Raw genomic sequence first — 26,019 nt, 5'->3', positions numbered from 1 at the left:
CCCATTCCTAATTCCTTGTAGCTTTAATTTAAGCTACAAATTGCTAAAGGGAAAACAGGATGATAAAATACATTATATAAAAGAACATCACTTACTGGAAATGGCTCTTGCCAACTTGCTCCAACAATAGATGGCCTGATTATGGCAATATTCAAATCCTCACTCTCTTGCTGCACCACATACTCTGCGAGTGCCTTTGTATAAGTGTATGTGTTTGGCCAGTCTCCAATCAGTTTGGGGGTGATGTCTTGGATCATGCTATCATCCATCCACCTTGGAAAAAAAAGATTCATTATATACCATGAGATATGATAAAAGGATTCCTTACTATGGCTAACCATTACAGACAATTGGTTAATTAAATACAGGAGAGATTGGGGATGGAACAAGGAACATTCTGAATTTTTCATTCTTTTAGTGATGGAACAAGCAAAAGCACAACAAAAATAAAACCACATGGAGACATGGGAGGGATAATGCAAAGGCAGATTATCCCTATCCAAGAAATGCCGAGAACAGTAAATGAATGCACTTAAGACCACTTTGCCAATTTTTTCCATTTTCACAGTTGGAAATGTAAAGAAAATCATTTAATAGATTTTAGACAAGCAAAATTATTGAGACTGTTACAAAGTTCAAATGTCCGTCAGAACTCAGAGGATTAAATAGTTGAGCTTAAATGGCTTATGACTTTACATCACAAATGAACCTGAATGATTAATACACTTGCAGTGAAATTGTGAGATAGAAATTTTATAAAAAGGAAATTCTAATATAATTTACAAAACATCATGTATTGAAAACCTTATACATTTCTTCTTTGTTAAGTGTTTGAGGGGAATGATGGTATTGTGCAAACAGCAGTTTAATGGCTAATTGCAGAGCAGACAGTGGAATGTGTGACAGTGAATTTCCTGTGCTGAGCTGACTGAGTCTCAAATGAGACGTTCCACTAAAACTTCACAAACCTAACCCAAACCTAACCTCAATAATGTCTCGCTATGAAATTTGTACCTCAACACCGTCTTAATACTTTAGAGTTACGATGATTTTGAGTCAGTGACTTCTCCAGCAAGCTTCTGGTTTTTAACAGAAACAGTATTTCTGCCCTGATATGCCAGGTTCTCTTGGGAAAAAAATCTCCTTAGCAGATTTAATCTTGCAAAAGCCTGAAGAAGCTAAATTGAATAATCCTTGAAACGGGCGTGTAGATCATGAAGCATGGTTAACCCATGCCTATGCAAAGGGATGCAAGCAGCATGAACTTCACAACCAACCATAATAGAACCATGTAGCCACTCTAAACCTGAAATTGAGTGACAGCAGGAAAATAATGCATTTGGACTGGAGCAAGGGCTTGAAATGGTGAAGACGTGTTGAAGTGCAGGAAGAATCTACAAAAAATGACACTGCAAGCCAGGCAATATGTCTCATTGTTCCCCGATGCCTTGTTGCGGTAGTGCACAGAAGGAGAAGAGCTCCTCTTCACTCAGGAGCTGGGGGAATCTCAGTGGAGATGATGAGTAGATAATCGAAGCAAGTAACTGTTGTGGTCATCACCAGCACTCTAGCCCTGAGCCCTGGATGCAGTGCAGAAAGGAATTTGATGACCTTACACAAGACAGCAAGGTCTCTGAATGTATATCACATTCCACCAACTGCACCACTAGCCTTACCCAATGATGTATTCATCACAGCTTTCACTCACCTACCAACAATTCCTACCAAAAATGACTCATTATTCACATTCTTAGTCTCACCTAACACATGGCGCTGCTGCAAGCTGCATATTCATATCATGCATCCATTGCTAGCTACACAGCTGTGGCAGGTACATCACTCAAAAACATTGCACCACATTCACAGATAGATTTCCTCTCTCCTGCAGGACAAAGTGGTCCATCGGAGGGAGCAGAGGCCACCTAACTGTTCTGGGTGAGTGAAAGAGCAGGCAAGCCTGCCAGTGCTCATCCTTTTGCAGCAGATAATGCTGAGCATCACTACAGTGGCTGTCACTGAGGTAGTGGCTCACAGTGTGGTCAAAGCCATCAAGAATGGTTCTGCCTAATTCAGTTTATTGACTTTTTTCTCAGAATCTGTTTTGATTTACAATCTGCAAACAGTGTAATGACAGACCTCTTGGTTCCCTTACGCCAACTTTGTCCCATGCTTTCATTCTTTTAGATACCTTAGAGCTATACCCAAAATGAACAACTTCATATTTTCCCACATCATTCTTGATTTGCCAATTTTTCACCTACTAACATAACCTATCAATAGCACTCTGTAAATTGTTTGTATCCCTCTTGCAAATTGCCTTTCTACCTATTTTTTCATCTTCTGCAAATTTGGCAACAGTAGATTTGTTTCTCTCCTTTCAAGTCATTAATGTACATTTTAAACAGTTGTGAAGTCAGTACTGATCCCTGTAGAACCCCACTGGTCACAACTCACCACCCGGAAAAAGATTCCCTTATCCCAACTCACTGTTTCCTGCCCTACAGGCAAATCTCTGTCTATGTCAGCGTACTACCTCAGGCACCATGGACTCTTCTTATGTTATGACTGACCTAGGCAATGTTTGCTGACACCGACAACTACTGTCAACTGTGCGCACTCATTCAGGAATGCACAGTTCCAAATACTGATGTCATCATCTACCCTTTACTTGAAATGTCATACACTAATGTATTACTGTACATTTGCAGTGCTGTGTGCAGGATTTTTAACCAGGCTTCTGATGGAGAGAGGGTACGGGCATGGATGGAGACCCCTAGTTTCAGCAAGAAGGGCATAGGGCTCAGAAGCCAGAGGTTGGGAGCAACAATGGAAGCCCAGGGCTCAGGAAGGTAGGGGAGAGACAAGGAGAGTCCAGAAGCCAGGAGGCCTCTTGTCCATCTTTCCCTTCCGCACCCACCCCAGCTCTCCACCACTACTCCCCCAATAATCCCACCCCACCACCATCTTCCCCTCTTGTTCTTTCCCTCTTACTGGGTCCTCCTGATCTATCTCTCTCCCCACTGGTGCTGATCTCTCTCTCTCAACACATGGTCCTGAGCTCTAGACCCAATTTCTCCTAATCTCCTGCCCTTTGGCTCGATCCCTTTACCACCCCATCCTGATGTCTCCTCCCACCTCCCTTCCACCATCTTGATATCTTCCACAGCCCCGTCCTGATCTCTTATCCTCATTGCCCCATCACATTTCCCATAATCTGCGCACACAAAATTAAAAATGGCATGTAGCACACATGCATCAGTGTCAGCAAACATAGCCATTGACTTAACCTTCTGTGAGGTCCCTTGTCAAATGGCTTCTAAAAGTCCAAATACAACATATCTATTGTTTCCCCTCTATCCACTCTGGTTGAGACTTCCTTGAAAAATTGTAATAAATTAGATACAATTTCCCTTTCAGGAAGCCATACTGACTCTATTTGCTTTGATTGTGATTTTTCAATGTTAGGTCTATATCTACCCTCCCTTTTCGAATAGGGTGTCACATTTACAGTTTTCCAATCCTCCTGTACTTTTCTACAATCCAAGGATTTTTGGAAAATTACAACCAATGTATCCACTATCTCTATAGCTACTTTTTTTTAGGATCCTACAATTCAAGCCATCAAGGCCAGGGGACTTATCTCTCTTTAGCACCCTGAGTTTGTATAACACCCCATTTCTAGTGATGGCTATTGTACTTAATTGCTTACTTGTATTCTTTAGTATTAATGGGATGTTCAGCGTTTACATCAACAGAGCCGAACGCAAGGTCAGTGTTAGTTAAACTCAACTCCTTAGCATGTCACCAGTCCCCAGCTCAATCTCCAGTGATCTGCACTTGCAGCATTGTCAATTTGCTCCTCTCACTCTGCCCCTTAACCCAGATGGGAAGAACATTTACAAGTCTTACTTGGCACAATTAGCAATTTATTAGAATTGTTTTTTTTTCACTTCTATGTTTACTGGCAAGCCAAACTTTACCTTTCTGAAATTGCACAGCTCTCTGTCACCTCGAAGCAGAGGCAAATTGAAATTCTTCCAACTGTCATGCAAATCCTAATTTCCAAATATTGTACAATCAAATAACAGCACATCAGAGTAATGTATGGGTCTATTGTTGACCATTGAAAGATTTTGCAGTTCCTATCAGATGTGCATGTCGAGTTGTATTCTGGTAAATTTGTCAGATAGGACTTACGATAGCCATAGTGGAATTAATTTAACACTAGTGCAATAAATATTTTTGTTTCAGCAGGCCATTAAGAATGTAATTCTCAAAAATCAATTTTATTTGGCTTCTCTCAAATACTTTAATCATGTAATTGTTTGACATCAATATTTGATAGCTTAAAGTGGTTGTAATATTCCTACTTGAAAGAAGAGAACTCCGCATTTGGGAATATTTCCAAGCATTAAGGCTACCATCAGACAAAAAAAAAATCCATTTCCTTCAAGGATACTATTAAATGAAAGTAATCATGCTGAATGTTGCCAGTGGCTGTCAAAGTCAATGTTACCTTCAATATTTATTTACAAAAACTGATCTAGATTAGCACTGGGGCACTGCTCAGGCCCTTGCTACACTTGTATCGAGCAGGTCTATCATGCATTCCTTCAGGACAACAATGTCAGGAGAAGGAAACAGTGGCCCGGATATTCTGATGGCTAGTCAATGGAGCAGCACAGACTGGATTTGCAATGTCAGGACCCTGCAGAATCCCAGATGCACTAATTCCCTTTTCCAGAAACCTCCAAAAGAATTAATTGAAGCTGGAGAATTCAGAATTAAGACCCAGGCATGTTAATAGTCAATCAGGAAAAGTTAGACAATTTAAAGACTCAGTCTAACTCCTAGGTAATTATAAAGCAGACCCTCTAACTAAGAGACACCCAAGTATTGCCAACTACACCTGGACCTCACACGTATTTTATACATGCACCCTTTCACAGGGGCTGTCAAGGTTTTTGGCTGTGCTACTTTTAAATCTGTTCTACATTTCAATCTCAGAACACTGCCAAAGAAGGCATAATTTAACTTATTCCGATAATCCTGCTCCATAAGGAATGACCTGTGCTTGTCATTTCTGAATGAGCCAAGACTGCATAACAGAAAAACAGGAATGGAATGGCAATCTGAGCATGGTCTGAACCAGTATCAATTGTAGCCATCTTGCCACTCAGGCTTTCCGGCCTAATTCTGTGTCATGCACAAGGCACATGCATAGGGAATAAAGCTCCATTCTGGAACCTACCAATGGCAGGAGGGTGATGATGTGGTTATCAATTTCAGAGAACAGGTCGTGACCTAAGTACAGGAAGGAAGCTGCTATAGCACCGATTATATCTTTAAAATGAGGCTTACGATTTGGGAGGACAGGAAGTCTGACACAGCAGTCAAATGTCAAGATCCTGCAGCTTTACCGGTAACTGGCGAAGGTATCGGAACTGCAAACAAACCAGCAGCATAGAAATGTTTGCAGCTCCCACAAAAACACAGAGCTGAAATAACGGAAAGAATAATGGAATGCTTTGAAGCTGAAAATATACAAGGGCTATAGTCAAAAACGACCTACTTCAAGCTCCCCTGACTCTTGCCAAGGATCACTTTGAAAGCAGCATTCCCTGACCAGTACAATTCATGGCTTGTGGGTGGATTAAGGAAATGGTTACAGCTGACACAAAAATACTTTTGAGTCCTGACACTGCTTCTTGCAAATATTTAACCGTCACTCTCTCATCTCTGGTGAGGGGACTAGCCACCTAAAATAGACTCTGACTGAAAATTGGAACTATGGTCTTCCAGTTATAAAACTGGTGTTTCTATTTCAATTTCCAACCTGTTACCACACCATTTACAGGAATTAACATTATTGTAGTAAGTTAAAAATCAGCTCATGATTTAAACACCTACATCATACAGGTCAGCATTATTCCCCAGAAGATTCCATGATTTTTATACTTAAAGGCATTTGATTATTTAACACAGTGAAAGAGTTCTTCTAGCAGTACGGGATGGCACGATGCACCAAAATGTCTTGATACCAAAGTAGATGCCATGAGCAGAATCAATGCTTCAGTTTGAGGAAGCTTACACTATAATCAGAATTATCCACTTTACCATTGATATTTCTTACCTGAATTGATTGGGGCAGCACTGTATAATATCACAGCTCACTGGGGTAATGTGTTGGAAATCAAGTCCCACTATCCCCTGATTCATCACAAAAGTCGAAGATCTTAATATAAATTATAAAATTCTTTACCCGATTTTCAGAGCCAGATTGATAGAAAGCACAGACCTGTTTTCTGTATTTAGAAAGTATTACTGTTTATTACAAGTAAACAGTTGTATCGGCTTATATCACTTCTATTTACAACTCCAATACACTTATAGACTCCTCCTGCACATACACAGACAGTGACAGATGTATAGACAGAGAGAAAAACACATGGACCAAAGGAAGAACTGGCAAGTTAGTTCTTGCTGATCTGAAAGTTGTTTCTTGACTTCCCATTTCTAAATGCTTTGCAAGAGGCACAGATTTACTGGTTTACTTTTAATTGGTAAATCAGAGAAACTACAACTCACAGCTTATAGCAATTGCTGAAGAAAAGATTAACAGCTTTCTTCAGGTTTAACATGAGTTTTGACTGCAGAGAACAGAGAGACACTCCCTGAGATAGTGGAGAGTAAAACCCTTCTCTGTATCTTGTTCCCAGCCCTAAGCTTTTAAGTTCCTAATAACAATCACACAGTTGTTGACACATAAAAAGGCCCCTTATCATCAGTAACCAGTCTCTAATCCATAGACCAATCAACATGCTACAAAATGTCTGAACTATGACCTGGTCTTGTTGTCATAATAATTTTATGGCTGGTCCAGTTCAGTTTCTAATCTGTGATAATCTTTAGAATGTTAATAGATGGAAATTTAATGATGGCAATTCCATTAAATGTCAAGGGGACATTATTGAAATCTCTTGTGTTGAAGATGGTCATAGCCTAACAATTGCGTGGCATAGTTGTTACTTGCCACTTACAAGAACAAGCATAAATGTTGTTCATGTCTTGCTGTATATGGTTTGGTGCTGAATGGTGCTGAACAATGTGCAATCATCAAAGAACATTTTCATTGCTGAACTTACAATAGAATGCCATTGGTGATTCATCTCAGCTTTCTGCAAAGGTCCCTAGCATCAGAGATGCCAATCTTCAGACAATTTAATTCACTCTACATAATCTCAAGAAATGGCTGGGGTCACTGGATACTACCAAGGCTATGGGCCTTGACAATATTCTGCCAATAGTACCGAAGGCATGTGTTCCAGAATGTCTGTGCCCTAGTCATGCTTTTCTAATACAGTTTCAACATTGAGATCTGTTCGACAACATGGTAACCTACTCACTAATGCTCAGTTTAGGTTTCAGCAGGGCCACTCAGCTCCTGACCACATTACAGCAACGGTTCAAACATGGGCAAATAAGCTAATTTCTGAGATGAGATGAGGTGAGTTGAGGGGTGACTGCTCTTTACATCAAAGCCGCATTTGACCAAATGTGGCATCAAGGAGCTCTAACAAAGCTGGAGTCAATGGAAATCAGGGAGAAAGCTCTCTGCCATTTGGAGTGATACTTGTGGTTGTTGCAGGTCAGTCATCCCATGTCCAAGACTTCTCTGCAAGAGCTCCTCAGGATAGGGTCCTTGATCCAACTATCTCCAAATGCTTCATCAATGTCTTTCTGTCCACCATTAGGTCAAAAGTAGAATATTCACTGGTGACTGGACATTGAACAGCATTTGCAAATCCTAACACTGAAGCAGTCTACGTCAAATGTAGCAAGACGTGACAATATCTATCTTTGGGCTAACAACTAGCAAGAAATATTCACAGAACATAACTGCCAGACAATGACCATCATCAACAAGAGAGAACCTATCCATCACTCATTGACATTCTTCAGAAAGGCGAGGTCACGGTAATCATGGAGACTTCAATATGCAGGTGGACTGGGTGAACAATGTTGCTGGTGAATCTAAAGAAAGGGAATTCATGGAATACTTACAGGATGGCTTTTTGGAACAGCTTGTGATGGAGCCCACAAGAGAGGAGACTATTCTTGACTTAATGCTTTGTAATGAGCCAGACTTTATAAAGGATCTTAAAGTAAAGGAACATTTCAGAGGCAGTGATCATAATATGGTAGAGTTCAGCCTGCAGTTTGAAAGAGAGAAGGCAAAATTGGATGTAATGGTGTTACAGTTAAATAAAGGTAATTACAAGGGCATGAGAGAGGAACTGACAAAAATTGACTGGAAGCAGAGCCGTGTGGGAAAGACAGTAGAGCAACAATGGCAGGAGTTTCTGGGTATAATTGAGTACACAGTACAGAGATTCATCCCAAAGAAAAAAAAGATTATCTGGGGAGGGATTAGATAGCCATGGCTGACAAAGCAAGTCAGGAAATGTATCATAGAAAAAGAGAGAGTCTATAAAGTGGCCAAGAGCACAGGGAAATCAGAAGATTGGAAAGGCTAAAAAAACAAACAGAGGATAACAAAGAGAGAAATAAGGAAGGAGAGGATCAAATATGAAGGTAAGCTAGCCAGTAACATTAGAAGTGATGTATTCTTTCAATACATAAGGAACAAACGAGAGGCAGAAGTAGAAATTGGGCCACTCCAAATTGATGCAGGAAGGCTAGTGATGACAGATTAGGAAATAGCTGAAGAACTTAATGAATACTTTGTGTCAGTCTTCATAGTGGAAGACATGAGTAATATCCCAACAATTAAGGAAAGTCAAGGGGCAGAGTTGAGTATAGTATCCATTACAAAAGAGAAAGTGCTAGAAAAGCTAAAAGCTCTAAAACTTGATAAATCTTCTGGCCCCAATGGGCTACACCCTAGAGTTCTGAGGGAGGTGGCTGAAGAAATAGGAGAGGCATTGATTGTAATCTTTCAAAAATCACTGGAGTCAGGGAAAGTCCCAGATGATTGAAAAATCCCTGTTGCAAACCCCTTGTTCAAGAAAGGATCAAGATAAAAGATGGAAAATTATAGGCCGATTAGCCTAACCTCGGTTGTAGGTAAAATTCTAGAATCCATCATTAAGGATGAGATTTCTAAATTCTTGAAAGTGCAGGGTCAGATTAGAACAAGTCAGCATGGATTTAGTTAGGGCAGGTCATGCCTGACAAACCTGTTAGAATTCTTTGAAGAGGTAACAAGTAGGTTAGACCAGGGAAACCCAGTGGATGTTATCTATCTACACTTCCAAAAGGCCTTTGATAAGGTGCCTGATGGGAAGCTGCTGAGTAAGGTGAGGGCCCATGGTGTTCGAGGTGAGCTACTGGCATGGATTGGGGATTGGTTATCTGACAGAAGGCAGAGAGTTGGGATAAAATGTTCCTTTTCAGAATGACAGCTAGTGACAAGTGGTGTCCTGCAGGGTTCAGTGTTGAGGCTGCAGCTGTTCACTTTATATATTAATGATCTGGATGAAGGGATTGGGGACATTCTGGTGAAGTTCGCCAATGATACCAAGTTAGGTGGACAGGCAGGTAGTTCTGAGGAGGTGAGGAGGCTGCAGAAAGATTTAGACAGTTTAGGAGAGTGGTCCAGGAAATGGCTAATGAAATTCAACATGAGCAAATGTGAGGTCTTGCACTTGGAAAAAAGAATACAGGCATGGACTATTTTCTAAATGGTGAGAAAATTCATAAAGCCAAAATACAAAAGGATTTGGGAGTGTTCTCTTAAAGGTTGACTTGCAGGTTGAGTCCGTGATTAAGAAAGTGAATATAATGTTGTCATTTATCTCAAGAGGGTTGGAATATAAAAGCATGTGCTACTGAGACTTTACAAAGCTATGGTTAGGCCCCATTTAGAATACGGTGTCCAATTTTGGGCCCCACACCTCAGGAAGGACATACTGGCACTGCAGCGTGTCCAGCGGAGATTCATATGGATGACCCTGGAATGGTAGGCCTAACATACGACGAACGGCTGAACATCCTGGGATTGTACTCATTAGATTTTAGAAGGTTGAGGGGAGATCTAATACAAACTTACAAGATAATGCATGGCTTAGAAAGGGTGGACGCTGGGAATTTATTTCTGTTAGGCGGGGAGACAAAGACCCGTGGGCACAGCCTTAAAATTAGAGGGGGTCAATTTACAACGGAAATAAGGAGACATTTCTTCAGCCAGGGAGTGTTGGGCCTGTGGAATTCACTGCCACAGAGCACAATGGAGGCCGGGACGTTAAATGTCTTCAAGGCAGAGATTGATAAATTCTTGATCTCGCAAGGAAATAAGGGATACGGGGAGAGTGTGGGTAAGTGGAGTTGAAATGCCCATCAGCCATGATTGAATGGTGGAGTGGACTTGATGGGCCGAATGGCCTTACTTCCACTCCTATGTCTTATGGTCTTATGGAAGTTCAATGGCATGACCATCACTGAATTCCTCACTGTCAACATTCTGCGTGTTACCATTGCTCAGGAATGGAACTGGACTAGCCTGGATGAGGGAAAGAGGGATAATCCAGGAAACAACAGACCAGTGAGTCTCACATCAGTGGTTGGGAAGCTGCTGGAGAGAATTATTATGTATAGGATTTACACATTTTTGGAAAATAATGGTCTAATTAGGGACAGTCAGGCATGGCTCTGTGTAGGGCAGGTCGCGTCTTACTAACTTGACTGAATTTTTTGAGGAGGTGGCAACGGTGATCGATGAGGGTAGAGCAGTGGATGTTGTTCACATGGATTTTAGTAAGGTTTTTGACAAGGTCCCTCGTGATAGGCTCATCCACAATATTAAGATGCATGAGATCAACAGTGGCTTAGCCACATCGACTCAGAATTGGCTTGCCCATAGAAGGAAGAGGGCACTGGTGAAAGGGTGTTTTTCAGGCTGGAGGTCCTTGACTGGGGGTGTTCTGCAGGGATTCATACTGAGACCTCTGATGTTTGTGATATATATAAATGAATTCAATGAAAGTGTAGATGGGTGGCTTAGTAAGTTTGCAGATGATACAAATATTGGTGAAGTTGTGGATAGTATAGAAGGTTGTCATAGGACACAGTGGAATATAGATAACTGCAGATATGGGTGGAGAATTGGCAGATGGCGTTTAGTCTGAGTAAGTGTGAAGTGCTGCACTTTGGGAGATAAAATGTTAAGAAAAAGTATGGCAGGACTCTGTTCAGCATTAATATACAGAGGGATCTTAGGATTTAAGTCTATAGCTCCCTGAAAGTAGCCACGCAAGTAGTTTGGGTGGTAAAGAAGCCATATGGCATGCTTGTCTTTATTGGTCAGGGAATTGAGTACAAGAGTCAGGATGTCATGTTGCAGCTTTATAAGACATTCGTTCGGCCACACTACAGTACTACGTTCAATTCTGGTCGCCACATTCCAGCAGGGAGGTGGAGGCTTTGGAGACAGTGCAGAAGAGTTTTTCCAGGATGCTGCCTGGATTAGAGAATATGAGCTATAAGGAGAGGCGAGAAAAATTTGGGTAGTTTTCTCTTGAGCAGCAGAAGCTAAGGGGAGACTTGTTGCCTGCCTCCCCAACAACACTCAAGAGGTTTGACACAACCCAGGACAAAGCACCTGCTTGACTGGTTCCACATCCATAAACATTCACTCACTCCACCACTGTTACTCAGGAGCAGCAATGTGTACCACAGACAAGATGCACTGCAGAAATTCACCAAGGCTCCTTAGACAACACCTTCCAAACCAACAAGCATTACCACTTAGAAGGAAAAGAGTAGCAGATACATGGGAACCAACTTCTGCAAGTCATTCATCACCCTGACTTGGAAAAATATTGTCAATCCTTCACGTCACTGGATCAAAATTCTTGAACTCTCTCCCTCATGGTATTGTGGGTGTACTTATAGCAAAAAGGCTACAGCAGTTTAAGAAGACACCTCGTCACCATTTTCTCAAGGACAACTAAGGAACAGCAATAAATGCTTGCCCAGCCATTAATACTCACACCCCTTGAATGGATAAAATAAAACAGTAAAGATCATTGGACTGCAAACACTAACCTGAGGAACTCCCACAATGCTGTCTTGGGACTGACATTACTGACTTCTAACAACTACAACAACCTTTCTTTTGTGAGTACGAATACAACCAGCAGTGAGCGCCCCTTGATTCCCATTGACTCTAATTTCATTTGGACTCCTTGATCCCACACTCAGTTGAACGCTGCCATGATATCAGAAGCCTCTCATTTCACCTTTCGACTAATGAGGTCAAAAGGTGGATGGCCTTGGTGGAACCCAAATTGAGCAGCAGTACTGTTAATAACCCCTTCTATCACTTTGCACATAATCAACAGTAGATTAACAGAGTGGTAATTGGTCAGAGACATACTTGACATTCTCTTACTGGACAGGAAATGGGCAATTTTTGACATCCCTGCTTGACACCAGACATATCTAGCAGATACATCCTTTTGGACTCAGCCAGCTCAGTTAGTAGTGGTGCTACCAAGCCACCCTGGGTGGTAAACATTGAAGCTCCCCTCCCAGAGTACATTCTGTGTCTTTGCCACCATCTATGCTCCCTCCAAAATGTTCAACACGGAGATGTATTGATTCATCTGTTGAGGAGGCCGGTTATCCTTGCCTCTGTCTGACTATTTCCATGAGACTTTGTCAGGTCTTCCGTTAATCTGGGTTAATTTTCTATTGACTGTATATCACTGGCATCTCTGATGGTTCTGCCCCGCACAGGCAGGGGATACACAGAAATGGTGATGGTGGTGGCTAGGACATTGTCTCTAAGGTCTGATTCAATGAGTGTGTGTATGTTCAGCTGTTGTTTGATGATCCTATGGGATAATTCTCGAAAATGTCAGCATAAACACCCTGATATAAATAAGGACAAAATTACAAGATTAACAGTGCTAGATTTGCCACTGTTATTTCCACTGTTCAGTGTTCTGTCCAGTTTTATTCTGTTGCCTAGATTTTGTAATGGTTTGAGTGGATTGATAGGCCATTTCAATGAACAGTTAAAGTCAACCATAGTTATATGGGTCTGGAGTCACATGTGGGAGTGATCAGGTAAAGACAGCTGACTTCCTCCCCTAAAGAATGCTAGGGAATCAGATAGCGTTTTACAATAATTGTTTCAAGGTCATAATTGAACTAGTTTTTAACTCCAGATTATATTAATTGAATACAAATTCCACCAGGTGCCCTGGTGGCATTAGCATTAGGCTGGCACTCTGGATCACTAGTCCAAAGACCTTGCCATTGCATTGTTGAGCACACGTAATAGGTGTGAAAGGCATGTGTTGGAAGGCTATACAGTTTTCCTAACAGCATCTTGATCCTGTGACCCCAGGTGAGTTTACCATTACCAATCATCTATGGTGATTGACAAATATCAAATACTCACAGCATCCTCCTCCCATGCATTGTCAGGGGAAGTGGTCAATTATTCAGCTCAGGACTGGGAGGGAACCTGACATCAGGACCAATTCTAGGTTCTGATCCAACAGTGCATCGATGTCAAACATGTCACATTTTTTAAAACCGAAAATGGTCAAACTGAATCAGAGGCAAATGCAGTGTCCCATTAGAGGCAGCGAGCACAGGATGGAGATAGACCCAGTTACAGGGTATGTTTTTAAAAGACAAACAGTAATCATTACTGGGCTTGCTGCTTCCTAAAGGAAAGGAACAGAAAGAGGAACAGAGAGTCAGTGGTCTCATGATCCACACAAGTGATTAAATGCTCACTTCTCAAATACTCAAGCAACTCTTCTCAGGCAATGGTGACTTTGTGCCCCTGCCTGAACAATGTAGTTTGACTATTTCTTTTTATATAACATTGCTCATCAAGCAGCCACAAACAATAATTGCTCCCTACCGCTGTCCCAAAAGCTGTATGCTGACATGTCCTCAACCATTTTCTCTTCTCACCATTAACTGAAATTTTGATTTTGTCCCCCTCAAAGCTCATCAAGATTAACTGCAAGTTAAAATGTTTCTGGTTATACCCTTTTAACTCCCTTTAAAAAGCTTCTGCATGTCATGGAAGAGTTGGAAGACTGACATGGCAAAGTGGGCACTATTTTCAGAGATTGCTAGCACCAGACTTCGCCCCATTGAAAATTCTGTCCATGACATTCAATCTTGAGCTACCTGCTTTACTGCAGGCTATGCCTTACCAGTATCTTCTCTCCTCTATTGAATTCTACCATCATTTGGCCATATAAGCATGGTCTATTCCTTCTCAATGTGTTTCCAAACTGATTAGCACAATTATCGGTTCTACGTTTTCAAATAGCTTGTGAACGATGTGGAAAATATAGCTTGTATTCTAGCCAAAAGATTAAAAAGTACATCAGATAAATCAGCAGGTTTCTTGTATAATATTTTTTAAGCTTATGAGACATAAGTTGCTTACAGTGAAAATATACGTACTTCATGTAATCCCCAACATCCCTGTGGCTCATAGCTTCCACAGACTTAAGAGAAAGATTCGAATGGATTTATAGCGAAATTGTTCAAGATAAAAGAACAACTCGCATTTATACAGTGCTATTTATGACTACCACATACCTCAAAGAAAGTCAGAGTCAATCAAGTCATTTTGCAGTTGTGACACAGGAAGCAATAAGTACAGATCCTGTACTGATTTAGCATTCAAATGCTGTCAGGAAATATTTCACCACGCAACAGCCAGCTTTAGATTAGGCTCTCATTTCTCTCCAGGCTGTGATACTTGGGCTTCTAAACATTTTATGGGCAGGGTGGTTAGTATTTAATTTGAGAAAACTGCAATTGTTGCATTGTTGAACAGAGAAATAAAATTCTAACACATGACATGAAGAAATTCTAAAAATTTACCTTGGACCAAAGTTTTATTCATCTGATCTAATATTGCCTAATGTAGTTTGGTGTCACATTTTATTTTATAATGGTCCTATGAAATATCTTGGGGGAGGGGGAGTGCTCATTAAGTTAAAGGTGCGATGTAAATGTAGATTGAGCTATTTTGAAAAACTTTCTAAGCACATTTGAAAGTGTAAGGTTCCTCAATTACTTCAGAATTATATATGTGCTGTTTAAAAGCATTGATAATATCGCTTAATTCATAACTACAGATAAGAACCATCATAAAGATTTGCTTCTTATTAAAGAATTGGATAAAGTTCAGATTTGATAATGTCTGTTGATCACATTTCTACAATAACGGAAATTAAGCATAATGCAACTCACAAAGCATTACAAAACTTGCTTCTAAATGATGCAATTAGGTTATGGTCTATTTAACCTTTCCCTCAGGAGTGTAAGATACTTAATGGCAATGCTTCGGCGATGTTTGAAGGTGATCCCAAATGCTGGAAAATATTTAAAGCTTAAGAATTGCAAATACTTTTAAAAATAACTTTAGTTGCACTTCGCATTGAACAATGGTTTCAGCTTCCCATTAATACAAAATGTCTGCAATAGCAATGATTAAGCTGCTATGACTGAATTTAGGACTGGATTTTCCCTCTGGGAACAGCAAACAGAGGTTAGGGCTATTTTAGGTGCTGAATCTGTCCGGAAAGGAAAATAGTTGGTTTTAACAGCATTCACAGGACAGTTCTCTGTCCTGACAGATTCTAGAAGGGAAGGTCAATTAGATGCTTTCCAGTTTAAAGGAGGAGCAGAAAGTGAAAGCAGGTAAATGAGGGGGTTCTTGGATGTGTCCTCTCAACATTTTAAATATTTATGTAAGAGCACTTTTGCGGCTAGGCCACTAGCATATGTTGGAGGGAGTAGTGTGGAGTTACTGTCACCCAGTTCACTGGTCTGGAAACCACTTTCAAGGAGAAACTGCTCACACTGGGGATGGAGCTTGGGAACTGGCGTGCCAGCAAACAGGACTATTTCAGTTTCCACCCATTTCCGATCCTGGCACCAGCAGCGTTCAAAAATCCAGTCTCCAATCCACATCAATTTGGCTCTCGGTAACTGCAGTGTAGCCACAACTGGCATGAAATAAACAGTTTATTTTAAGAAAAAAAAACTTTTAAATGATCCACAATAGATGGTTGGACCACATCAAAGTTAAAATTTTAGTTGAACTTTGTGTATATGCATTTTGATGGAATTACAGATGTTTGGTTTCCTTAACAAAAATGGACAAAAACATTTCCTTAATAAATCTGGCATACTCATTTAAGTTAGAGATAAAAACAAAACTGCAGATGCTGGAATCCAAAGCAGACAAGCAGGAGGCTGGAAGAACATAGCAAGCCAGGGAGCATCAGGAGGTGGAGAAGTTGATGTTTCAGGTGTAACTGTTCTTCAAGACTGGGGGGGTGGGTGTAAGGGGAGCTGCAGATAAAGGGGTTGGCAGGGGCAGGATGGTCAATAGACAATAGATGCAGGAGTAGGCCATTCTGCCCTTCGAGCCAGCACCACCATTCATTATGATCATGGCTGATCATCCTCAAATCAGTATCCTATTCCTGCCTAATCCCCATAGCCCTTGATTCCACTATCCTTAAGAGCTCTATCCAACTCTTTCTTGAAAGTATCCAGAGACTTGGCCTCCATAGCCTTCTGGGGCAGAGCATTCCTCAAGTGGGGATAGGTGCAGACAGGTGGAGGGTATGACCTGGTTGATCAATGAATGGAATGAATCCGACTGGTGACAGGATTTGCAGACTATGCATCACATTAAAAAAACTATTAAAACTACATTCTCATAGAAAGTTAAAGAGAAAAACGTCAAAAGAAAAATGAATTTAATGTAAGTACATTCAAGTGAAACTGAATTTGTTTCATTACTGCATATGGCTTTGTTTTAAAGTTTCCGTCATGGAAACTTTCCAACTCAGCCTCATTTCATGGTCGTAACACAAATTTTGGCATGGTCCTACATCTCATTCTTCTTGAATTTCATAACTGACCTCTTTTAACATTGCTCTAACTTCTGGGCAATGATTCAGAAAATCAGATAAGCAGCTTACCCAAAGCAGAAACTGCCTGGTCACTACTTTTTAAAATTACCTACAAATGCTTGTGAATCTGAAAATCTTCGATGCTGTGCTTAATAATCAGTTTTAAAAAGCCTACTCACAAAGCTATTTATACCAATTAATAATCCAAAGCTATTTATACCAATTAATAATCTAACTTGTCTGACACGTTGCTTACCTGCTGACTCTCATCTCCTGGAAAAAGGTTTTGGGAATTATATTCTCAAAGTAACAGTCATAACACGTCAGTTGAAATCTGATAGTATTTTGTTTATATTTCACGCCACTCTGATGTAATAAATATAAATTAAACTTTCTAACATGGTTTGATCTTCATAGGAAAAAAGCTCAGCAAAAGTTCTCTTGGTTTACACATCCCACAACACTCAGTTTGGTCAAAATCATGAATTTAGAGTCCAGATATTACAAAGACTGAAGGAATCGAGTCAAATATGGGCAGGGAAACCTCCCGCTGATTACATATTGTAGCCCCCCTTGGCTGATGAATCATATACCTCTTGAATAGGATTTGGGTGGAAAAAGCACAGAATGTACACTGGTGGGGGATCCAATGTTCCCCACCAACAGTAGTTCAGCCACATTACTACTGACCATGCTGGTTGAGTTCTCAAGAACGTAACTGCCACACTGGGTTTGTGGCAGGTGGTGAGAGAACCACCAAGAGGTTGAAAATTCTTGACCTCATCCTCACCACAATAATCTGTCCATTATTATCCCATTAAGTGCGATGACTGCACTCCTTGTAGAGATGAAGTTCAGTGTTCAGGCCGAGATAATGCTCCATTATGTTGTGTGGCATTATCACTATGCGAAATGGGACAGACCGAATAATCTAGCAACTCAAGATTGAGTTGATGAGGGCCATAAGTAATAGCAAAATTGTACTCAGACACAATTTGCGACCTCATGATCTGGCATAGTCCCCACTGTACCATTACCAATAAGCATAGGAATCAACACTGTTCAATAAAATGTGCAGGATGGCAAGTCAAGAATTACACCAGGTATATCTACAATGAGATGTCAATGTGGTGAAGCTACAACACAGTGCTATTTGTAGGCCAAACAGTGTAAACAGCCAGGCTTAAGCAATTCCACACTGATGGATCATATCTAAGCTCCGCAGTCCTGTCATTTCCAGTCATTAATGGTTGTGGACAATTAAATAACTTATTGGAGGAGGGGGTTCCACAATCATCCCCAGCCTCAATGATGGAAGAGTTCATAAAATTGGTGCAAAAGATAAGGCTAAAGCATTTGCAAGCTGTGCTAACTGGAAATACCTGGTGGATGAACTGTCTCAGCCTCCTCTGAAGATGCCGGTTCTTCAATAGATTTAATTCACTGTACACGAAATAAAGAAATGGCTATTGCAAAGGCTATGGAACAAGACACCATTCTAGCAGTAGCACTGGAGATGTGCGATCCAGTAATTAATATGCCCATAGCCAAGATGTTCCAGTACGACATCTTCCCAACAATGTGGGGAATTGCCTAGCTATGTTCGGTAACAAAATGTAGGACAAATCAAACCTGGACCAATTACCGCCAAACCAGTCTGCTCTCCATCACAGTAAAGTGATGGAAGAGGCTACAATAGTCTTATCAACATTTGATGAGCAGTAACTTGCTCACTGAAGCTCAGTTTGGATTCCACCAGGACCACTCTACTCCTGACCATATTACAGCTTTGGTTTAACATAAACAAAAGCATAAAATTCCAGTAGTGAGGCAAGAGTGACTTCTCTTGACATTTGACCAAGTGTAGCATGAAGGAGCCTGGCAAAACTGGAACTAATGGGAATCCTAACCCTCCTATTTATCTCTCAGTCCCCTTCTGCTTCCACATACCTGATGAAGGGCTTATGCTCGAAACACTGACTCCCCTGCTCCTCAGATGCTGCCTGTCCCGCTGTGCTTTTCCAGCACCACACTTTTTGACTCTAAATCTCTGGAGTCAGACCTGTCACAAAGGAAGATGGTTGTGGTTGTTGTAGATCAGTCATCTCAGCTCCATCATTGCAGGAGTTCCTCAAGGTAGTGTCCTAGACCAAACCATCTTTAGCTGTTTCATCAATAACCTTCCTGCCATCATTAGGTCAAAAGTGGTGATGTTCATTGGTGGTAGCTCAATGTTCAGCACCATTTGTACGCACCTCCTCAGATACTGGAACAGCTACCAAATGCAGCAAGACCTGCACTTTGAGTTGACACAAGTGGCAAGTAATATTTACAACCACACAAGTACCAGGCAATAGCTATCTCCAATGACAGACAATTTAAACACCACCCCTTGTCATTACCATAACTGAATATCTCACAATCAACATCCCACAATTAACATCCCAGAGATTACTGTTAATCAGAAACTGAACTGGACTAGCCATATAAATACTGTGATTACAAGAGCAAGTCAGAATCTAAGAATCCTGCAGGGCAGAAACTCATCTCTTAACTCCCCAAAATCTGTCCACCATTTACAAATCACATGATAGGAGTGTGATGGAATACTCATCACTTGCCTGAATGAGAGAAGCTTCAACAACATTCAAGAAGCTTGAAGCCATCCAGGACAAAGCATCCCGTTTGATTAGCATCACATCCACAAACAACAATTCCCTCTAAAACTGACAGTCAGGAGCAACAATGTGTACCTTTCACAGGATGCATTGCAGAAATTTACTTGTGCTTCTTAGAAATGTCCCAAACCCATGATCACTTCCATCTAGAAAGACAAGGACATGGGATACATGAAACCACCACCGATAGCAAGTTCACCTCGAAGCTACAGCCCATCCTGACTTGGAAATATATCACCATTCCTCAGTATCACTGGGTCAAAATCTTGGAACTTTCCACAGTGGGAGTACATACATCAAACAGACTGCAACAGTTCAAGAAGGGAGCTCAATACCACCTTCTCAAGGGCAATAGGACATTAACATCACCTAGCTAGAGATGCCCAGATCACCTGATTGAATAAAAAAAGGTCCAGAGCCTCTACCATTCTGATTTAAAGAATTTGTATGAGCTCCTGAATAACAGTGATTCCACTAACTAGTATCAGCTATCACTCAGTTAGCAGCACCTTTGATCCTAATTCACAGATCCTGGGTTCAAGTCCCACTCCACGGTTTGTGTGCAAAACTCAAGGCTGACCCTTGTGTGCAATGGTTCTGTTCAGTTGGAGGTGCTGTCTTTCAGTTGAAACATCAAAACATGGCCTCATCTATCTGCTTGGGTAAATGTAGAAAGGTTCCACAGCACTATTTCAAAGACGAGCCCGGCAGTTACCCCTGTTGTTCAGGCCAATCCTCAATCAACATTCTAGTCATTGTCACATTACTATTTGTTGAGTGCTATTTTGCTATTGTACCTACTTCATAACAGCCACTACAGTAAGTACTTTGTTGGCTGTAAAGAACATTGAGATACCAGGTGTTTGTGAGAAGTGTTGTATCATGCAAGTTTTTCTTCAAGTCTCCAGCAGCAGAAAGTCAAAAGCATTTTACATTAGACTTCCATGCTAATCTCCTTAAATAGCACAAGTAGGTACATGTCCATCTGCGCACTTTTTAGTTCTGTGAAGTTCAAAACAATAGATCAAATGGTGAATCTGCTCTTGACACTGATTGACATTATGATCCCCTCCGCACCCCATTCCATGTGATATTTAGCCCATCCAGCTGCTGTCACATGGAAAGGACCCCAGTTATGGAGCTGAATTTTGCAGCCATTGTTTCTCCTTATCCTCCTTCAACAGGGTTCAAGGTAGATTGTTGCAAATGACTGGATTGTATTGGATGTGTGACAGGGACCTGCTGTGGATATGTGATCCATGAGTTAAAGTCATCTTCTATCTGAAATTGTTCCATTTTAGCTAAAAATTCCTGGACAAACATATTATTGTGTCGTCTGGTAAAAACAAGATACTATTTTAAATACTTAACAAAAAAAGTTTAACCACAAATTTAAGATGGTCTTCATGTCTCAGCACAAACATGTGATTGGCACCCGTGTGAATTTGCTGACTGACAGCACTGTTACATTTAACTGGCCTCTGTGTGACTTCATCACCAACTGACTCTAGGTGTGTTAGATGCATGTCAAACCCAGAGATATTTCCAGCTGTTTACAACTGCCATTTTGCATTCACAACTAATGCAAACAGTTTGAGGTATCTTTATATATTATCTAAACAACGTGTTCAGAGATGCGATTACACATCTCTAGAGCAAGTGCAACTTCTACCTGTGCCTCCTTGCTCAGAGATAGGGGCATAACCACTGCATCGCAAGAGCCGTTAAGGCCCCTTTCTCCCTTAAAATCAGGGATTTTTCTTTTCCAAATGAACCCATTCAGAGATGTTATTACACACCTGAGAAGCAGGTGGAACTTGAACTGAGACCTCCTGTCTCAGAGGTAATGACACCACCACTACACTACAAGACACTTAAGGACCCTTTAATCATGTACAACCAATCAACTGCTCTTTCTTTCAATTATTGACATCATCCTCTGCACCTCTGTTTGTCATGAGCTGTCCTTACACCTTCCACACCGATCAAGAGCATCCAGTTCATTATATTATCCACTTTTTCCTCTATCTTTCTCTCCTATATTTTCCATCAGTCTTTCTTATCAATTAATTTTGGGCATGCCCACTAGATGCTCCGATGATGTGACTAAATATTATATCTTTTTCTTTTTGATATTATGTGTTGTGTTATGTCTCCTGGTCAGTACATCAATATAACTTTAAGAGACAGACTTATGATATCATCACTGTATCATGGCATGTGATCTGAGGGTATAAAGGTCTCAGTCTCCATGTTACCAGGGATCACTTGAAGCATGTGTTCCTGGAAGTGTGCTGCTCTGTTATAATCTAATTGCTTAGTCTTAGCCTAGGTGGGGAGGTAATGACCTAATGGTATTATTGCTAGACTATTAATCCAGAAAGGCAGCTAGTATTCTATGGGCCTGGGTTTGAATCCCACCACAGTGAATTATGGAATTTGAAATCAATAAAAAAAGATCTGGAATTAAGAATTTACTGATGACCATGAAACCAGTACTGATTGTTGAAAAAAAACCCTCTGGTTCACTAATGCCCTTCTGGGAAAGAAATCTGCCCTCCTCACCTGGTCTGGCCTATATAGAGTAATGTGGTTGACTCTCAACTGTGCCCTGAAATAGTCTATTCAAGGGCAGCTAAGGAAGGCAATAAATGCTGGCTAGCCAGTGACTCCTACGAGTGAATTAGAAATAAAGAGTCCAGACACTCAGATGCCTGAGAAATATAAGGGTTTGGATGCAATAGTTAGCTATAATAAGAATCTGCTGGGTTCTTCAATACCATGATGTCCACACCCACTTTCTTAACTTACAAGGGACAGCACCGCCACATCAGGTAAAATACCTGCTGCACACAAATTCACATTAGTAACACTAATTGTCTCTTGTCTCCAGCCATTTTCAATATTTCCTCAATAATCTTTCGATCTGTTTATATGATCCCTAATGACCTGGCATTTCTGCCCACATATGTCGGCATTATTTAGTAATCATTCCCAGGGAGGTCTAATAACTCTTTTAATAAACTACAAGTTTACATCTTGGTGTCAGACACGGGCCAGTTCCCAAACGCAATGATTATGAACAGTAGTTGGAGTTGTGCAGGGTTTCTGGTCAGTGATGCATCTGTACACTATTTATGTTGCTTCAAAACAACATTTGATTTTCATTTAGCAGTCTGTGAGAAGTTGCATCCAAGGGGAATAGTGAATACTAAAAATGATTTTTGTTAGTTCTTTCATGGATAATATTTGCATTATCAATTGGCTTTGCTCCCTGCCAAAAACAATCATAAGGGAATAAACCTTTCATATAGAATCTTATCAAAGTCAGAGAAAGAGTCCATTTAGTTTACTGTGGCTGAGACATCTCTAGAAAGAACAGTTGATTTAATCTTGGCCCTTTATGGATAGTCCTGTAATTTTTTCTCCTCCAGCATTTAACCAATGCACTTTAAAAAGATTGAGACTACTTCCAACATCCTTTCAGTCACTGCATTCTAGATTATGACAATTTACAGAATAAAGAAACACCAAAGGTGGTAAGGACAAGTCAGGGAACTATAGGCCAGTGAGCCTGACGTCGGTGGTGGTCAAGTTGTTGGAGGGAATCCTGATGGACAGAATGTGCATATATTCGGAAAGGCAAGGACTGATTAGGGATAGTCAACATGGCTTTGTGTGTGGGAAATCATGTCTCACAAACTTGATTTTTGAAGAAGTAACAAAGAGAATTGATAAGGGCAGAGTGGTAGATGTGATCTATATGGACTTCAGAAAGCTGTTCAACAAGGTTGCCCATGGGAGACTGGTTAGTAAGGTAGATCTCATGGAATACATGGGAGAAGTAGCCACTTGGATACAGAACTGGCTCAAAGGTAGAAGACAGAGGGTGGTAGTGGAGGGTTGTTTTTCAGACTGGAGGCCTGTGACCAGTGGAGTGCCACAAGGATCGGTGCTGGGTCCACTGCTTTTTGTCATTTATGTCAATGATTTGGATGTGAGCATAAGAGGTACAGTTAGTAAGTTTGCAGATAACACCAAAATTGGAGGTGTAGTTCACAGCGAAGAAGGTTACCTCAGATTACAACAGGATCTTGACCAGATGGGCCAATGGGCTGAGAAGTGGCAGATGGCATTTAATTTAGATAAATGCGAGGGTCTGTATTTCTTAGTAGGACTTATACACTTAATGGTAAGGTCCTAGGGAGTGTTGCTGAACAAAGAGACCTTGGAGTGCAGGTTCATAGCTCCTTGAAAATAGAGTCGCATGCACATTGGACAGTGAAGAAGGCGTTTGGTATGCTTTCCTTTATTGGTCAGGATATTGAGTACTGGAGTTGGGAGGTCAGGCTGCAGCTCTACAGGATATTGGTTAGGCCACTGATGGAATATTGCGTGCAATTCTGGTCTCCTTCCTTTTGAAAAGATGTTGTGAAACTTGAAAGGGTTCAGAAAAGATTTAGAAGGATGTTGCCAGGGTTGGAGGATTTAAGCGAATATTGAAGGGAGAGGTTGAATAGGCTGGGGCTGTTTTCCCTGGAGTGTCAGAGGCTGAGGGGTGACCTTATAGAGGTTTGTAAAATCATGAGGGGCATGGATAGGATAAATAGACAAAGTCTTTTCCCTGGGGTGGGGGGAGTCCAGAACTAGAGGGCATAGGTTTAGGGTGAGGGGGGAAAGATATTAGAGACCTAAGGGGCAACTTTTTCACACAGAGGGTGGTACATGTATGGAATGAGCTATCAGAGGATGTGGTGGAGGCTGGTACAATTGCAACAATTAAAAGGCATCTGGATGGGTATATGAATGGGAAGGGTTTGGAGGGATATGGGATAGGTGCTGACAGGTGGGACTAGATTGGTTTGGGATATCTGGTTGGCATGGACGAGTTGGACTGAAGGGTCTGTTTCCATGCTGTACATCTCTATGACTCTAAGCCTTATTTCAACTCTGGTTGTTTTGCCATTTTTAAAATGTATATCACTCTAGTCAACAGCCAACAAAGTAACTTTATGTGAAGCTCTAATTAGCCCAAATATAAATTTACTGAAAAGAAGGGCTCTGTCTTGCTAAGTTGAAACTTTATTGCTGGAACAGCACAGCAGGTCAGGCAGCATCCAGGGAACAGGAGATTCGACGTTTCGGGCACAGGCCCTTCTTCAGGCCAGTGATTACAATCCATGGCCTGTGCCCGAAACGTCGAATCTCCTGTTCCCTGGATGCTGCCTGACCTGCTGTGCTGTTCCAGCAATAAAGTTTCAACTTTGATCTCCAGCATCTGCAGACCTCACTTTCTCCTCTGTCTTGCTAAGATCAAGCAAAAGGAACACTTGGTAAATGTAATATAATTTAGTTTTGCATTTTTCTGCATTTGTGATTTACTCCAACAATGAAGTAAATGAAATTGTGAGAGCAATGAAAAGAAACTTTGAATGTAAAACAGAAAATGTTGATGAAACAATAAGAATGCATCTTTGTTAACTTATTGTTTTCAATTTGATCAAGATGTTTGTTGTGGTAGTGATGGATTGTAATCACTGGCATCAAAAGTATGCTCAAATATGTCCTGAAATACCTGAACCTCTTTCGGATTCCATACAGAGGCACTCCTTTAACTCAATCAGGTAATACATCTTCTCATCAGAATACTTCATGCTTTACACTATAAACAACACGAGAATTGATTGAATTTGTTGCCACCGTGCACTGTTTTTTACAACTGAGTTGAATTAAACTCCATTCATGCAGAGCAATCAAAATTGACTTCAGGAATAGGGCTGGTTTCAAAGAAATTAAAATTGTTTGTGGTGTGGGTTTTGTCTCCAGCAGGGTATTTTACCTGATATAGTAAAACTTTATGTTACCTCCTCCAACAGAAGAAACTAAGCATGGATTTGCTGCATTGAGGCATGTAGCAGGTTTATTACAGATGAGGATTATGTACATGGTTTCTTTTGCTGACACTGCAGAGTGAGCATGCTATTCCCTGCAACTAATCACATATACATTCACAGATGCAGCTGTGAATGGAGAGAGAGTTGGGGGTGGATCGGGAAGGCGGGGTTGAGAGATATTGTCCTCTGGTGTGTGGAGGCAAATATATTAAGCTTGGTGGGGGGAGGGGGGATGCAAGGAGAGAGACATTAGAGCGAGGAACCATCAAAGGGAGAGGGTTACAGGTCCAGTGGAGGGTCTGGGGAGGGGAGCTTGTCTAATGAAGGGGAGGAACAGATTGGGGGATGGGGGGGGGTGAATGTGACCCCTATGTTCTGGACAACCCCAATCATGTCTGTTCTCAACGCCCTCAGAAACCAGTAGTTCCTCCTAACCCCAAACCTATCCATTTTCACCCACCCACTCCAGCCCGTTGTGTTCTCTCCCCACTAGCCCCATCCATTTTCTCCCCC

The 26,019-nt window shown here is 41.1% G+C and overlaps 1 protein-coding gene across 5 annotated transcripts in view; it reads right to left on the bottom strand.

Moving 5' to 3' along the window:
• si:dkey-97m3.1 (fatty acyl-CoA reductase 1) overlaps positions 1–26,019 on the bottom strand; it is a 194,555-nt gene that overhangs the window by 42,078 nt on the left and 126,458 nt on the right. For all 5 annotated transcript variants that reach the window (XM_043709497.1, XM_043709498.1, XM_043709501.1 and 2 more), the window contains one exon: positions 96–273. In XM_043709497.1, the coding sequence (XP_043565432.1) occupies positions 96–273 (178 nt within the window). The remainder of the gene's footprint in view (positions 1–95; positions 274–26,019) is intronic.

The sequence above is a fragment of the Chiloscyllium plagiosum genome, chromosome 19, assembly GCF_004010195.1.
Source record: "Chiloscyllium plagiosum isolate BGI_BamShark_2017 chromosome 19, ASM401019v2, whole genome shotgun sequence".
Taxonomy (NCBI): Eukaryota; Metazoa; Chordata; class Chondrichthyes; order Orectolobiformes; family Hemiscylliidae; genus Chiloscyllium; species Chiloscyllium plagiosum.
Note: the sequence above shows the minus strand (reverse complement) of the source record. Positions and strands in the feature narration are given on the sequence as shown.